The sequence below is a fragment of the Elephantulus edwardii genome, unplaced genomic scaffold (assembly GCF_000299155.1).
Source record: "Elephantulus edwardii isolate Elephantulus edwardi_28Jun2011 unplaced genomic scaffold, EleEdw1.0 scaffold00001, whole genome shotgun sequence".
In the NCBI taxonomy this organism is placed as follows: Eukaryota; Metazoa; Chordata; class Mammalia; order Macroscelidea; family Macroscelididae; genus Elephantulus; species Elephantulus edwardii.
The window spans coordinates 4,230,472-4,247,136 of record NW_006399751.1 but is presented as its reverse complement, the minus strand read 5'-3'; the positions used below and the strand labels follow the sequence as shown (position 1 = coordinate 4,247,136).

The 16,665-nt window shown below is 42.2% G+C and overlaps 1 protein-coding gene across 1 annotated transcript; it reads right to left on the bottom strand.

The window, feature by feature from the left end:
- Positions 1-5,637: 5,637 nt before the first annotated feature.
- On the bottom strand, positions 5,638-13,942 carry PSMD7 (proteasome (prosome, macropain) 26S subunit, non-ATPase, 7). Its single transcript, XM_006878646.1, has 7 exons — positions 13,820-13,942; positions 10,176-10,267; positions 9,818-9,910; positions 8,848-8,945; positions 8,375-8,455; positions 6,881-6,972; positions 5,638-6,082 (listed from the first exon to the last, which is right to left on the bottom strand). The coding sequence occupies exons 1-7, from the start codon at positions 13,891-13,893 to the stop codon at positions 5,638-5,640; spliced, it is 975 nt and encodes a 324-aa protein (XP_006878708.1). The 5' UTR covers positions 13,894-13,942.
- Between the last annotated feature and the right edge of the window lie 2,723 nt (positions 13,943-16,665).

Below are 16,665 nucleotides of genomic sequence, written 5' to 3'. Positions count from 1 at the left end.
CAGTCAGTTGTGACCATCCTGCCGATCCATCTCATTGAGGATTTCCTTTCTTTTCGCTGGTCCTCTTCTTCACCAAACAGAATATCCCTTTTTTTAGCCACTAGGCTTTACTGATGGCATGTCCAAAGTAAGTGAGCCAGTCTCACTAGCCTTGTTTCTGAGGACTTTGATTTCGTTCTGTCTACGACTGATCTGTTTGTTCTCCCGGCAGTCCACGGCATACTCAGTATTCTTTGCCAACATGGCTGTTCCTTTTAACTTTTGCATTAGCTACCTTTCTGAGACAATTGAAAAGGCGATGGTCAGGTACATGTTAGTCATCAAGGTGACATCGTTGAAGCCTTTTGCAGCAGGTTTACCCAGTTCCGTATATAATTTTAAAGAACTACTTTATCCTGTTATTAGCTACCATACAGTTTGATGTCCTCCTTTCCTGTCACCCTCTTGAACAGCAGAAAGAAATCCTACCCTTCCCACTATCTGTTGAGAATCGGGCTGTTAGGATCCATAGGATTTTCACTGGCTCATATTTCAAAAGTAGATCAGCAGCCTTTCTTCCTACTCAGTTAGTCTAGAATCTCAGCTCAATCTTGCACAGCATCTTAGCAATGATCTTCTTATCTCCACTGACCGATGGGAGGAAAACCTAAAACCCTTGGGGTGGGCCAGCAGGCAGAAAAACCCAGCAGGATTTGACATTGAAGTCTCAAGGCAGAATTTCTTCTCTGGGAAAACCAATTTTTGCTCTTAAAGATCTGAACTATTCAGATGAGGCTCACATTATCTAGGATAATCGCTTTAAAACTCAAGTGATTGTAGTGTTAGCCACATCTATACAACACCTCACAACAACACCTGGACTACTGTGACTACATAACTGGGTACAGTGGGCGAGCTAAATTCATACATAAAACTAACCATCCCAGGGCCTCAAATGCTATCAACCACATGAGCTTGAGAACAAACCTTTCTCTGTTGGTCACTGGTCACTCAGCGCTTTACAGATTGTTACTGTGAGCAGAAGCCCCCCCCCCATCCCTCTCCTCAAGCTGTGCCCAGACTCCTGCAGACACTGATAGTAAATGTGTGTTGTTTTCAGTTGCTAAATCTTGTGGGATTTGTTCTGCAGCGATAACCAATATTCCATCCTTGGTCAAATCAAATGTCCTTGGATTAGCATCTCTTCCTTCTATGCTCTGGGTCCTGATTGTTAATAAAAGGCCCATGGTGTGGAAATCATCTGTAGGTTTAAAAATGCAGTAACCAGGAATAGAGGCAGAAAGATACTCTGTTACTCTTCTTTTTCTTGAGGAAGGAGAATTTTGGGAAGTTGGAATAATTTTTATCCCTTCTCCCATCCTACAAGGGAGCGCTCGTGGCTTAGTGGTATGGAGTTGTGCTGCCAACCCAAAGGTGAGCAGTTAGAATTAACTGGCTGCTCGGCTAGAGAAAGATGGGCAGTCTCCTCCTATGCAATTAAACTGCCTCTGAAAACCTGCTGGAGGATCAACTGAGTCGGTTCCGCCTCGATGGTACAGAACAACCACCCATCCTACAGCCTGGTAGTATTTGCCTGGAGGCACTGATGGTCTCGGTGGCCTTGGGTCTGACCCATCCTGGGCCTTTGCCTGTCTGCTGTGGCTGCCATGTGTGAAAGGTGGGAGAGATTTGAGTGTTTATGTGCTGAGGGGTAAGAACTAGACATGAAATCTGAATTGAGAATGGATAATAGACGATCTAGGGAATTCAGTGGGTTATTTTGGTTTATAATATAGTCATTTGCTAACATTGGTCAGACTGTAATGTGCCTAGGGATTGTGTGAAGGGGTGTATCTAGGAACAAGTGCCACCCTGCAGAGCAGCCACACAGTGGAGCAAGTCTGAGGACACTTAAAACTGTGGTCCTCTCTTCCACATGTACGTGGAGAATGTCTTAGATTCCCGGAAATTCCAAGTCAGCAGGCTGAGATTCAGCTGGACTAAATTTTACCAAGCATCTGCAGAGTCTGAGGCAGCTGGGCTCGTACTGTGAATAGCTACTGCAGTGTGGCCAGTTTGGATCTTTAAAAATGGAAAATAATAGCTCAACCAATTGTACCCTCTTCCTGTACATGCCCCAGATAAATGATTTGTCTCCTACAGACACTTGGTGCTCTTGTCACCTTCTGGACATCAATAAATATGAGGGCAGCGGTCATTGAAACAGGATAGGAGACTGGCCACCCTGGTGGCAGTCGGCCAGTCTGTGCAGGCTTCTGAAAGCTAGCTGGTACAATTTTAGGAATTTCTGTGAGCTGCTGGCTAAACACAGCCATCATTAAAAATTGTATAAACCCACAATTAAGTTACTTAAAAAGATAAAGAGTACATTCACAACATACCACATCCTAATTATTTTACATTTTAGTATCTGTGTGTGTGTGTGTGTGTGTGCGCGTGCACGCTTGAAGCTTGTGTGTGTGTGTGTGTGTGTGTGTGTGTGCGCACTTGAAATTAGATTTGTATGTGTTTGGGGAAGTACTCTGTACAATGTCCTAGTGTACATTTCTTCACAACTTCTGTTGGTAACTTGATACTAACCGTGGTGGAAATATTTACACCAGGGAAATTGGCAGGGGCGTCCCATGCCTTTTCTGAGAGTTGAATGTCATACATTTACTATCACATCACTGACTGTGGTCCTTAAATAAACGAGGAGCATTACCAGGAGTAAGGAAAAGAAAAACGTTAAGCTACCTAAAGAGTAGGGGGAATATATTAAAAACATGTGAGTCTACCTTCAGAGCAGTAGCAAGGATGGCGATGTGGCAGCTGAACTTTTTCACCTGTACATTCTCCAAATTCCTGAAAAATTTGCATAGATTTTTATAGCCCAAAGCAACTGTGGTAGGAAGGTCTTCCTAACAAAGGTTTCTCCTGTCAAGAGCTAAGATCATCCAATAGCGCCACCTAGTGTCTAGAAACAGCCTCCAAAGCGATTTCTTGGCTGCCTTCCAGTTGGCTTCCACTCCTGGGGATCTTGTGATTAGAAGTGTCCCCCACTATGTACCATCTTCATTTAGGCTCTGGAAGCAGATTAAGTTTCATCTCTTTCCACCTTTACTTCTGCTACTTTGAGTCCTTAATGCTTTTTAAATAAGTTTATAGAAAAATTGTGAAGAAAATGTCCTGTTCATTATGTCTCAGTGAATGAGATATTTCATACTGTTGCTATGATGTTATTTTTTCTAAGTGAAAATAATTATATATGGCTGCATTCTTTTAAAACTGGAAAATCTTCTAAAAATGAGAATACTACCAGAGCTTATTCTCTCTCACACACGCGCGTGTGCACACACACACACACACAGACACACACACAGACGAGATTGCTTACCATTCATTAGAAGCAAGAACTAAAGATCAAGTTAGGGAGGTAGCATCAACTTTGCCCGTATGTGGGTCAAATGTTCAGTATAAAAGGCCTGAGTATTGCCACGATTCTGCATACTCTAGAAATACAACTTACCAAACCATGACAAGTTACCACGTCTGCAGCATTGCACTATTAAAGCATCATTAAGTCGAGGTTACATTATCTGATCTGGATCCTATGTAGTCTTAAAGGAGTTACTTCCCCCTTGAACTTTACATGACAGATCCACTTTGTTTATGCTGATCCTCATTTCCCCTTGCCTAAAGCTACTAACTGAAAGAGTAGTGGTTCCAATCCTGCTGCCTCTCTACAGGAGAAAGATAGGTCTACTTCCATTCTCCAGAGCTAGCTGTTGTGTGCCATTGAGTTGGAACCGACTCCTAGCTGACTGACTGGAATTGACTGAATGGTAATGATTAAAGTCCCCAAGGGGCAGTACTGTCCTGCAGGCCCACAAGAATTAGAACTGATGTGATGGGTTCTGAGCCAAGTCAAGTCTTAAAACCACACTGCATCTTAGCTTTCCCCCAATGGGTTATTCCTCCTACTGTAGCCTGTTTAAACACAATCACCAAATCTTGGTTTTGAATATACTCCAGAAGCTTTGAACAATTTAAAAATTTATTTCACTCTATTACATGAAACTGACTCCTGAAATGTAGCAACAAAGTCTTCATGTGCTGAAACAAGATTCTTTCTCTATGGTCTTTCCTTTCCCACCTCTTCCCTTATAATCTCTGCATACCTTAAGTGATCCCAGATGCAGGCATGCTTATTATGTGCTTAATTACACACTCAGGTATACATCAACTAACCTTTTCATGAGGGCACAGGCCTGGCTAATTCCCTCGTGGTCTCCAGGTTTGCCAAATTAGCAATAGCCCTTTGGCTGGGCTCTGGTGGCCTAGTGGCAGGAAGCTGCACTGCAATCCCAGAGGCACATGGTTTGAATCTATCAGCTGCTTTGCACAAAGATGCCCTTTCATGTGGATTTACTGCCTCTGAAAACCTGCTGGCTGTAGGTCAGCTGAGTTGGTTCCAACTTTCTGGCAAACAGCATGGTAGAAAAGTGGTAGATTTTGATCACATTTGAAGCTTCAGCTGACTTCGTTTTGATGCTGTCTGGAGAAATCTAGTTGGCACCTTAGAGAGTTTTTCTCTTTCCAGGGCCCCTCAGATCCCCAGGTATCAAAGGTCCTGGGGGCACTGTGCTCTCAGACACAGTGTGATCAGAGCCCAGTGCTAGAGAACTCTTAGGGAACTCCAAACTGCCCGAGAATGAAAGTTAATTCACCCAGGGATGGGGTCCCTTCTTTAATTTGTCCCGTTAAGAGCCCTGTGCCTTTGTTCCTTCTGTAGTAACATTCCATTTACCTTGTAGCCCATTGTACCCTGACCCACTTCAGAATTAATGTGTCTTACATTAATTAATCTGCTCTATTCAGAGATGGTTTTCTTTATTCACCACTCTATACACAAAGAATCTGAGCTGCATCTTCTAGGCATAGGTCTCACTATAGCAGCCTGCCCAGTCTTGTAGAACAGAACAAGATTCAATCCATGAAAGATTTTCAATTTCTCTAGGCCACCAGAACTCCCTAAGGCAGCTTCAATTGAGGATCATCTTGGCTACTTCTGAAATTGACTGATCACCACTTCTAGAGTCAATAACAACCAGAACACAGACTTAAAAACCAAGCCATTTAATTGTGTCTTAGAAAGTAAACAATACATGGAGCTGGATCCCAAGCCCTGGGAATGCCAGAACTCTGGGTTCACAGAACCTCATAGAGCAGTGTTCTCAACACAGAGGTCACAGCTCAAGGTGTAAGGAGGCAGAGTGCTTATGGAATTCATGCATCCAGTTAGCAACTTTGCACTCTGCCACAGAGAGACTCCAGGGGCCTAATGGGGTGAGGAAACTCAATTCCTGGTGGTGTAAGAAGTGAGGAATTTTATGTATACCCCATTCCTGTTCCTCACACAATCTTTAGTCTGAGCCAACTAGGATATCCCCAGCTCCTACAGCCTGAGCTGCAGTCAGTACGAGATCAGTCCCCTATCCATCCCTTTCCAGGTAATGCCATAGAAGTGATCTGAGGCACAGAGCTCTCTCCAAAACCGCTTTGTAACAAGCACCCAAAGTGAAAACAACCCTCTAGTGGCACACTGATTTAGTTGGTAAGATTTTAATTTACAAATTTAAAAAAAAGCTACATGTTTCATTTTTTCTCCTTTTTCTCTTCTTTCTTTGTATCACTCTTTTCCTTATCTTTGTCTTTCTCTTTGTCATCTTTTCTATCCTTTTTGCTCTCTTCTTTTTCCTGTCCTTCTTTCTTCTCTGCATCCCGGTTGGCTATCTTGTTGTTGATGAGGTTGTGCAGGGCGACCACAGAACGAATCAGCGAGGCCAAGTATACCACTACCATCTGGTCATTGGTCTTCAGGTAAAAGGCCTTGACAAACTCCTGCAGGCTGACGTCCGGCAGCAGGTTGAAGACGTCCTGCAGCTGGTAGATGATCGGGTGGTTGATGGGCAGCTTTCCTGTGGCCACTTTCTCCAGGTAGCTCCTGATGTCCAGAAGCTTGGAGTTCAGTCCCTTCAAACCATGGACTTGGTTTGTGATTCGCTGGGAAAGCGTGCCCACTGTCGTGTCTTTGATGTCTCTGTAATACCCACAAGAAAGAGGCAGGGAAAAGCATCAGTGCTGCATCATCATCAGTTGTCTGAGAGAACAGAAACACTGAAGGGAGGAGCAAACTTCTCAAAGAAATATGGTCCTTTCCTTTGACAAAGGATTTGGGTATAAATGAGCTTAATTTTTCTTTTACTTGAGGTATATTTTAGCACAACAAGTTATCTTCTCATCATGGAGTATTTTTTAAGAGACGATCATTAACAGTGCTGAAGTCAAACCATTCTCATTTTAAAAAACTTTTTTTAAAAAGGTCAATATTTCAGCTCTCCCTATAACTTCTTGTGTGCTGCAGTGAGAAATTTTCTACCTCAGGATGACCTAAATCACCTGCTTTGAGCATCAATAAGCCAGAAGTAAATTCTGAGAGCTAGAGGGAACCCTATATAACCTCATCAAATACAAGACTTTAAGATACAGTTGTTAGAAAATATTCCCACATGTACACACACTGTCTGCAGACAAACAGCCACCAACAAGGTGATGCTGGCATTTGTCACATACACAACTGTTTCTGGGACAGTCAACGTCAGTAGCTGTATAACATGTTCTAAATATATGAAAACATTAGGGACTATACAGTTCAGCCCCTTCAATTTCTGACAAAGGTCTGGAAGGGCAGGAATTTATTTGGAATTAGCTGCTAGTGTGGGGCTGAGTCAGAGCCCAGGTTCTCCTCACTCCTGACCCAGCGTTCGTCCCAACACTGAGCAGCCTCTGGGGACCTTTGTAGGCAGTTTGGCAGTACTGCATACAATTCTGGCCTCACCTTAACAAGTGTTCAACTCCAACTTCTTCAGCCTCCTCTGCTCCAATTTCACTGGTTACATGTTCAAATGTTTTTGAAGTTGGAGTTCCATCCTGGAAGAGGAAATATAACTGGTTACTTACTTAAAACAAACAGTGGGGTTTTTTTTTTAGTATAATTTTATTCTTCTGCTTCAAGTCAGATCATTTAATGGCTACATTACTGAGACTTCTCCATTACAAAAGTAGCTTAAAGCTTGCTTTGAAAATGTCCTAAGCTAGAGCCAGGTGGCCCTACTCAATGACAGGTACGCTTGTCTGTATGTATTAACAGGCACAAAGAAACTTTTCTCAGGAAAATCTTCACATTCCCTCAAGCTCACATTTGGGATGATAACAGGGAAGTATTCACAGGGTTTTTAAGAATATATAGGGTGGGGTGTTTGGTGGTTTTTTTTTTTTTAAAAGCAACATATAGCAAACTTGTACTCTTACGCTCATGCTAGAAAACATAACTTTACAACTATCCTGTTCAAATAACACAAGAGCACCAAAATAATCAGAATAGCTGGCTTTTCGCAGGTCAGAATTCAGCCAAGGATCAAGCTGGAAGATGCTGCTGGGAATGCTGGTCATCTAATGACTTCCTGATGGAACCCAGAAGAAAAGATTTTTTGCAGACGCAGTGTCTGAAGTGACCACGCCTCGCCTGTGGAACTGTACTACATGTGTAGCAGAGCAGGGAGGGCAGACTCTGCAGGCACACTGCCTAGCTCTGTCTGACAGCAAGCGAGCTTCCAGAGCCTTTAACAATCTTGCAGAAATTTATAACATGCTTTCTAGGACTCAAGGTCTCATGGTTTTATAACAATATGGTCTTCGGTGTTATATCTAGCTTCTTGTTGCATTGGGTTGTTTATATTATGTGAAGCCTCAAATTCATTTTGGAAAGTGGGGTGAAAAGGAACTTAACAATAGCAATTAAATATTAACAGTATCAAGACCCAAGAATAAAAGACTTTTCCAAGTGGGCAATAAATATGGAACTAGCAAGGCAAAGAGAAGCAATAAGACAGAGCTCTGTGGAAGTAAACTTTGTAGAGAGCTAAGCTAAAAATACCTTCATCAGGATATGAAATGGAAAATGAAGAGAAACACTGCATATCTAAATCCAAAGACAGACTGTAAGTGGAAATCCTGGAGGAGGCAAGTTAGTGGCACAGTGGAAAGTGTAGTAGGCCAGGATTAGGCCTGCCAGGCTCTGTGTCTGTCTCACTATGAATGTCCCTAGGGCTCCACTGAATTTGTAAAATAATTTTAAATTTCTATGTTCCTCGTTTGCACTTCAAAATTGAAGGGAGAAAAATGCCAGCTCAAACTATGGACAGAATCAACAACTCTGTTAGAGAGAAAGGATTTGCTGACTTGATAACGGGGGAGAGAGAGGAGGAGGCTGTCCACCATCATTCACTAAATGGCAAATCAAAGTTCCTGTACTCATAGCAAGGTGACTTACATCATGAACTTCTTCCACTGAGATATATGCTTCAGTTGGCAGCCCCAAGTCCTTTGGCTTGACATCAATAATGACCAATACCTGGTGGAGAAACACAGCAAAGCACCTCAGAGCCAGAGAACAGAGAACTACAGTCATTCTTCTACTAGAGCTGTTTCAGTCCTTTGAGCAGAATCAAGCCAGAATTTTCAGCAAAAGTGAATATATTTCAAATGTTCTCACCCTTTACCTCCTCCTAACAAGCTGAGAAGTGGTACCATGCATTGATTAAATACAAGAACACTGGAGTCTACATAGCCACCATTTCAATCCCAGCCCCATCATCCACCAGACCCTACCAACTATTATGAAACTCAGTCTTCACTATAGACAGGAAAAGCTTTGAAAATGATTTGTTACCTATATCCATCCTAGGGTACTCTCAGCTTGAGTTAGCTGAGTTATCACACATTTTGAAAACAGAGAGTACTTACTGAGTTAGGGCAGTATCTTTTCATGAGCTCATTGATGGCGATGTCATTCTTATGTAGTTTAGGGCCTGTGTGGTACCACCCAACTATTCTTTCTCTAGCTGGGAAAGAAAGATAAAAATTATTAGTGGGTTTAACTGTTGGTCACAGGTCTACCTAAATTCCCCGAAGGAATAAGAATGTAAATCGTTACGCCTTCTCCTGGTATTCTAGTGGTTTGACTCTATCTGCTGCTTCGCGGGAGAAAGATGAGTAGTTTCTTCTCTTGTAACTTACTGCCTCTGAAAACCCACTGGAGGGTGAGCTATCGGGGTCTGTAACCATCTTTTTGAAAATTCTAGGCATCTTATTTTAAACCCTGACATGCCTATATTACCTATAACTCAAAACCAGAAGGCTCAGAAAATCAACAGCATGGGAAATTTGCAAACGCCTATATTCTAGACTAGTTTGGGAGACCAGAGACAAAGTCCAAGGCAATATGTTGTTCCTGTTGTTGAATGCACGACTCATAGCGACCCTATGAACAAAAGGCCTGAAGCCTTTCTATAACTACTGACATTTATCAAAGTTCAGATAGAAACTATTTAAATTTATGTCATGCCAACAGCATCTGTGTTGTGAGAAAAACCAGCTCCAAAGAAATGCAGTTGTAATAAATAATACATGTGACAGAGGGATGGATATATTTACTCTTGTGGTACTAAAGCTTGAAGGACAGCTGGAATTTATTTGCTGTTTTTGTGACTTTCTGCTACAATCAGAAGGTTCTATCTTTTTTCCTTAAACCTAGGCAGTCTAACTGGACATAAATTATTATTCTAGTTCCTCATTTATTCTACTTGATTTCTTCTCTACAACTTGTTTTACTTATGTCTGGCTTAGGGTAAGGATTTTTGATATTAAAATGGAATAATGAACATTCCCTGGTCTAAGCCATGCCATAACACTATTTTAAAAAATCAAGACTTACCATTGACTTTTTTAAACATTCCATACATGTTTTCTAAATAATCGTGGTCTAAAAACCAGACAGAATCATCTTTGTCATCTTCATCGAAAGGGACTAAAGGGAAACAAAAGATTTTGTTTAGGGTACTAGATAGGGGGTCACTACAGCTGGTGTCATAACCAGAGATGCCCCCCATGCCAGTACTGATCCACTTCTGTGTATTGTTTGTCCAACACAGTATTACCTTTGTTTTTCGAATTAAGGGGCTTCTAGGTTTCACCAACTTTAGCAATTATGAGACAGAATTCAGCCCTCCCCCCACCCCGCTTAAAACTAACTGATATTTTAACCATGTACAAATGTACAATTTATCTTTTACCTGCAAAACTGTTAGATACATCAAGTACTTTCTTTTGCCATGACCCCAAAAGCACACCAACGACACGCTTCTGGTTTCCAACCTTGCCTATTCTGGATAAGAAAACAGATGGTCAGTCTGGACAGTTATGCAGAGTTATGTGCACCCAGCAGCTCAATAAGAAAGTCAATGGTACAGATATGGCCCACCTGGGAACAAATCCCGCCAAACAAATATAACAGAATTAGATTAGCTCTTAATATTACATGTTTCACAGTTAATCCAGGCTGGTTTCTACAAAGGTGTGTTTTCTGGTTTGGGTTTGAGACTAGGGTGTGGCTGTTGCTCACAACAGCCTGTGAGATGACTGGATTTGGGTGACTGTAAGGGCCACACAGGGGAGGTGCATCCCTTCTATAAAATAGGAACCATCGACACTGGTAAATTATCTGTTCTCTTTTTAGTCAGTCACTTCAAAACAACAACCAACAGAAAACCCAAACAAAAAAAGCTGTACATTTTAACATAAATTATGATGAGGTGAACCATTAAAAAAAAAAAAAATTAAAATAAAGGCTTTTGGGCCCTCGGGCCTGCTTTTGTGGATCTCCTGAATAAAACAGGCTTGGAAGCAGGAGTGGCATCCACTTCCAAAAAAGCCTGCCTTGGGAAACCCTATGAGCTTGGAGAAAAGATGAAAGTTTTGTGTTCAAGACTTTCATTCATAGAGTCGCTACAGGTTGTCTATGACTCTATAGCACTTAACAACAACAAATACAGGTAGTCCTCGATTTACTACTTAGGTAAAACATATCTAAGCTACATAAACTGTACTTGTGACCTATAGCTGTCTCTTATTTATAATACTGATAATAAAAGAATAATGAAAGCTAAAGAAACAGAATGTATAGAATTTATACCAAGAGACTTCTGCAAGGTGAATTGAGGGTTTATTTGTAATTCATAAACATACAAAACGGGGGGCGGTGTAGAACGGAACTACTTTCTAAATCTTAAACTATTAAACACTGGCATTACTGAGTGGCAAATACATTTCCATAAACCCACTCTTATCAAGTTGCTTCCACTCAGAGCAATTATCCATTGTATTTTCAGCAGTAAATCTTTTTAGTATTTACGCTTTTCCTGTGGAGCAGCTGGTGGACTATGGTGTAAGACTCATAGTTTAGCAGTCCAACATGCAATGCACTATGCCATTAGAGCTTTTATTTTAAAAAGAAAAACCCCAACAAACCCTCAACAAGGGGCCCTGGTGGGCAGTGATCAAGTGCCTAACTGCTAACAGATAGGCCGACAATTAGAATATACCAGCCCCTCTGCAGGAGAAAGATATGGAAATTTGCTTCTATAATGCTTACAGCCTCTGAAGAATGTTGGGCAGTTCCAATTTGTCCTATGACAATAATAAATGGAATAATAAATTGGAATAAATGCCAGTGGGTTTGGTTTTAGGGATGTGTGTGTGTATATATATATAGATTGGGATAATTAGGATGGGAATGTCGGAGACAGAGCGATTGGCACAGGTCAGGGCAGAGTTTAGGGCTGTTGTACATAGGGTCGCTATGAGTCGCAGGCGACTTGACGGCACATAACAACAACAACAATAATAATAATAATAATAATTTTATACACACACACACACACACACACACTTGGCACTTCCACATTTTTTACATCTAAAGTTAAGTGACATTAATTAGGCTTATCAAATTTCATAACCATCACCACTATTCATTTACAAAGTTTTGGAACGGAATCTCTCTCTTAACAGAAGTTCAGCCATCACCAACTGCCAAGTAATACAGGTTTGGAAATAAGTTCAAATTTTTTAAAATGAAAATTCTCTGGAGCTTAAGAATTTAAAAATATTAACCTATGACGTGAAAAAAAAAAAAAAAACCCACCACATTTAAGTGACACCATCATATTTACTCTTCCTTCTCCCGTCCTAAACCTAAACCAGGATAGAAAACTATCCTGCTATCTTTTCAGGAACAAAGATGCTCCAGGAGAAGCAGTCTATGGTCTGGCTTCTAGGCTGCTAAACCTCTGGAATATTTATTCTGTGTCTGCTCAAGTGGTTCAGGAAGTGATTCTGATCCGCAAGTATAAATGTATACTTTCGAAAGTATAAACTTTTTATTATAGTTACTGGTTTTACACTGGTGTAACTGTCAGATTCTTCTTTATATTTAGTTTCATAAGCTGATGATAAATGGTTACTAAGTTTGGGGTTTGGATCCAACAAAATGGAAGACTCTGAAACTCATGAGTGTCTCTAAACTTTGGGGGAATCTCAACATTTCAGTTTCCACACTTCAAAATAAACCCCCCACACTTCCAGGCTTTTTTTTAAAGTCTACAAACGTGTTTGTGTTTTTAAAGCCCTGTATTTATTTGCTCTTTGACACAGCAGCTGACAGTGATTGTCATAGCTCTGCCCTAACCCTCCATAATTTGTACTCATAATCACCCCATTAATGCCTCCAGTATCTTATGGGAGCTCCTGTGGCCTTGAGGATAGAAAGTTGTGCTAACAACTCAAGGGCATATAGTTCGAATCTACCACTTGCTCTGTGGGAGAAAAACAATCTCCTCCCATGCGATTTACAGTCTTGGAAAACCACTGGAGGGTAAGCTATGGGTTGGTCTTACTCTACTGGACAAAACAACAACAACTATATAGTAGAAAAGCCTACGACAACAGCAACAGCAGCAACAACAACCTGCACATCCACCACCACCACCACAACACAACAACAACAACAACCTGCACGTCCTGCTATGAGGAAAGTCCTACCTACAAAGCAATGGAACTGAACTGACAACCTTAAGCTTTCCAAGCTTTTGGTTTGTTTTTGGATCTAGTGAAATCGCTTCTCCAGGAGACCAGGCACTTGCCAGCTGTGTCCTTCACAGATACCCGAGGAGGTTTTTACATTTGCCAAGCCGACTAATTATCTTGTAAAACTTAGAAACGGGTCTAGCAGGATGAGCAACTAGGAAAACAAGCTAGAAAACGCTGAGATAACCGAGGCTCTGGGAGATATTTTACCTCATTCATCAATACCAAGACCTCCAACAGGATTTATTTTTAAACGAAGAACTTGACATTTTATCTGCGTTTTATCATCATCTCACTCAGAAAACTGTACGGGTTAAAAATCACTGCCCAGCCAGGTAGGCTTTCAGGGCGCCGAGACCAGCATGTCGGTGACAGCCTCTAGAGGCTCAGAAGCGCGAGTATCAATTCATCGCTTTCTTTCGAGATGGTCTTTTTGGTGAAAAGGGATCAATGAAGTGACAGATGGAGCAACGAGGTCTGAGAGGGTCAGAGCCATCTGAGCCCCTTCCCTTCCACAACATATAACCATAAATACTTCAGTAACATGCGTGCAGGACAGAGGCCCCGAGCGGTGGCGGCCGGGGAGGTGGGGGGGAGGCGGGTCAAGGGGTGATGCTGGGTGACTCCAGCTTCTTGAGCAGGGGTCACTCTCGGTCCCAAGAGAAACGGGGCCGCTGCCCGCGCGCCCTCAGAGAGGCTCGGTCCCCAGCGTGCCCGCGCTGTCCCCAGTGTGCCCGTGACTCAGCAGCGGTGGCCACTGCCGGCCCAGCCAGGCCGCCCCGCGTCGCCCGCTCACCGGTTGAAGTGATCCACTACACTGAGAAGCACCAGGGGGTGGACGACCACCTTCTGCACCGCCAGCTCCGGCATCGTGATACTCCCCGATTGCCAGGCCTGGCTCTGCGCGACCCGCGAACACCCGTAGCTGCTCCCGCGGCTCCTCCAGGCCTGGCTCCTCCCCTTCCGGCTCGGCCGCCGCCGCGAGGTCCCGTTCTTCCGCTCCCAGGCCGCCCTGCGCGTCGGGCTGTGTAGTCCCCGTGACTGCTATGTTGAGGAGGGCAAGCAGCCACCAAAAAACCCCTAAGTCAAACCCGCGGCCTTTCAGTGAAGCTCGTAGTGACTCTATAGGGTAGAGCAGAACTGCCCCATAACGGTTTCCAAGATTGAAAACCTTTTATGAATCAGACTGGCTCGTCTTTCTCTTACAGAGTGGTTGGTGGGTTTGAACTGTTGACCTTTTTGTTTAGTGCTGTAACCATTGTACCACCAGACCTTCTTCAGGAGGCGAAGAGGACCAGAAAAGGTCAGGGGTGAGGGCTGTTTTTGCTCTCTTACAGAGCTCTCCGAGTTTTTGTGTTTTTCAAAGCGACACTTGGCGCTGAAGTTTTTCTACCAGTAGTCGGGCCATTTTTTTTCTGTTCTTTATTCACTTTTATTTGAAGCGGGGGTGGAGGGGAGAAACCCAAACCCCAAACTAATTGATTTATGCCTACCTTGCTAGTTGACATTTGCTTCAAGTCAAACCTTTTAGTATTTCTTTGAGAAAATTTAAATTTAGCATTAATAACCAAACCATCCAGAGGGTTAAACCAGGCTGCCCCTTGGAGGCAAGGATTCTGGGGCTTCGTCTGACATACTTTGGACATGTTGTAAGGAGGGACAGGTCCTTGGAGAGGGACATCATGCTGGGTAGAGTGGAGGGACAGCGCAGGAGAGGAAGGCCCTCTGTGAAGTGGATTGATTCAGTGACTGGGGTAATCGGGATGCGTGTGTCAGAGACAGTGCGATTGGCACAGGACAGAGCAGGGTTTAGGGCTGTTGTACATAGGGTGGCTATGAGTCACAAACGACTCGATGGCACATAACTACCATCTAATGGTTATGGCGCATAGCAACCCCCTTGTAGGACACAGTAGAACGACCCATAGGGTTTCCAAGGCTTTACCCTTTAAGGAAGCAGTTTGCCATATCTATCTCTTGAGCAACTGACTCAACCTCCAGCCTTCTGGATAGCAATAGAAGTACAGAGTGTGCAATTTATCCTGACCTCATTTTTATGGTCAGAGACTTTATCCTTGATACTGACTATGGAAGGAGCCCCTGTAACCACTCTGAGGAAGAAAATTGTCACAGTGTCCTCCCATAAAGATTATACATCCTTGCCAACCTGATAGGGCATTTCTTCGCTGACCATTGAGTCACTATGAGTCAAAATGGACTCCCAACGCTGTGAGTTTGCTTCCGGATACTTTACTAAGGACCTTATAATAGTTTATATCCGCTAGTCTTTATATTACTTTGTATCTAGGGAACTGGTGGTCTAGTGGGTAGTGGTGTGCTGCCTAACCTAAAGGGCAGGTGGTTTGAATCCACCACCTGTGCTGTGGGAGAAGGATGGGCAGTTCTGAAAACCACTGGAGGCTTAGCTGTGAATGGGTTCCTATTGGATTGCAATGAGTTAGTTATAGATTTCATTTTTATAATTTGTAAAGTAGGAGTAAAATAATACCTGACTCATTGAGGGGAAGGGGAACCCAGAGCAGTTAACTGTGCTCATGTGAAACCTATACAAGACCATAAAGCAGTTGTTGGAACAGAACAAGGGAACACTGCGGGGTTTAAAGATAGGAAGAGTACGGATTATCTGGGAAATATTTTGGAAAATGCAATAAAATAGTCTGGATTGCAAGTTTTAGTGGGCTCCAATAGTTTGTTTATAAGTGTTAATAATGTTTTTATAAAAGGACTTAAAATATACTTTTGTGTTTTGATTACAAGACTGATTCACCCTACTCATTTCTAAAACTTCAAGTATATAGAAATATGAAACTCATGAAACAAATTCATTGAATGAATTCTGACTCAGGGATCCCATAGGACACAGATGGACTGTTTATAAGTTTTCTATAAAGGCTGTTAACTATAGAAAAAGGCCATACATTTTTTATGGAAACAGACTGCTGCATCCTTCTCTTTACCAGCAGCCAATGGATTGGAACCACTGACCTTTCAGTTAGCAGCTAGACACTTAACTGTTGTTCTGCTAGAGTTCCTGTCTATTCCCAACCCTTAGCTGTAGTCATGATTCAGTTTGTTGTGTGTCCTTCGAAATGGAATGTTTGAAAGTTTTAAACCTGACTTCAAATATAAATAGTATGCATCGTTTATCTCTTCATTTTGAAATTACTGGATTTGGTAGCATCTTATTTGCTCTTCCCATCCCATAAATAGCTAAATGCATAATTAGTTATGCATTTTGTGTTTATTAGTTGTGCATAGTATGCAGTGACTCAAGGAGTCCTGGTCTCTACAGTCCTGAAGACAGATAAAGCAACTTTGGCTCTGAATCCTGGCCTCCTTCCTGTGTAGTTCAGGAGCTTCCAAGATTCTTTCTGAGTCCTATGTGTAATTTTCATTACTTATATTCTTTATAATATAAGGTATTAATAATAAAGAATTCCTTATAATAATCTATAATTATATAATGAATAGAATAGAATAGAATAGAATAGAATAGAATAGAATAGAATAGAATAGAATAGAATAGAATAGAATAGATATAAGGAATTCCTTATAAGGGAGCGCTAGTGGCATGCAGTTCAAATCCACCAGCTGCTGCAGGTGAGAAAGATGGATAGTCTC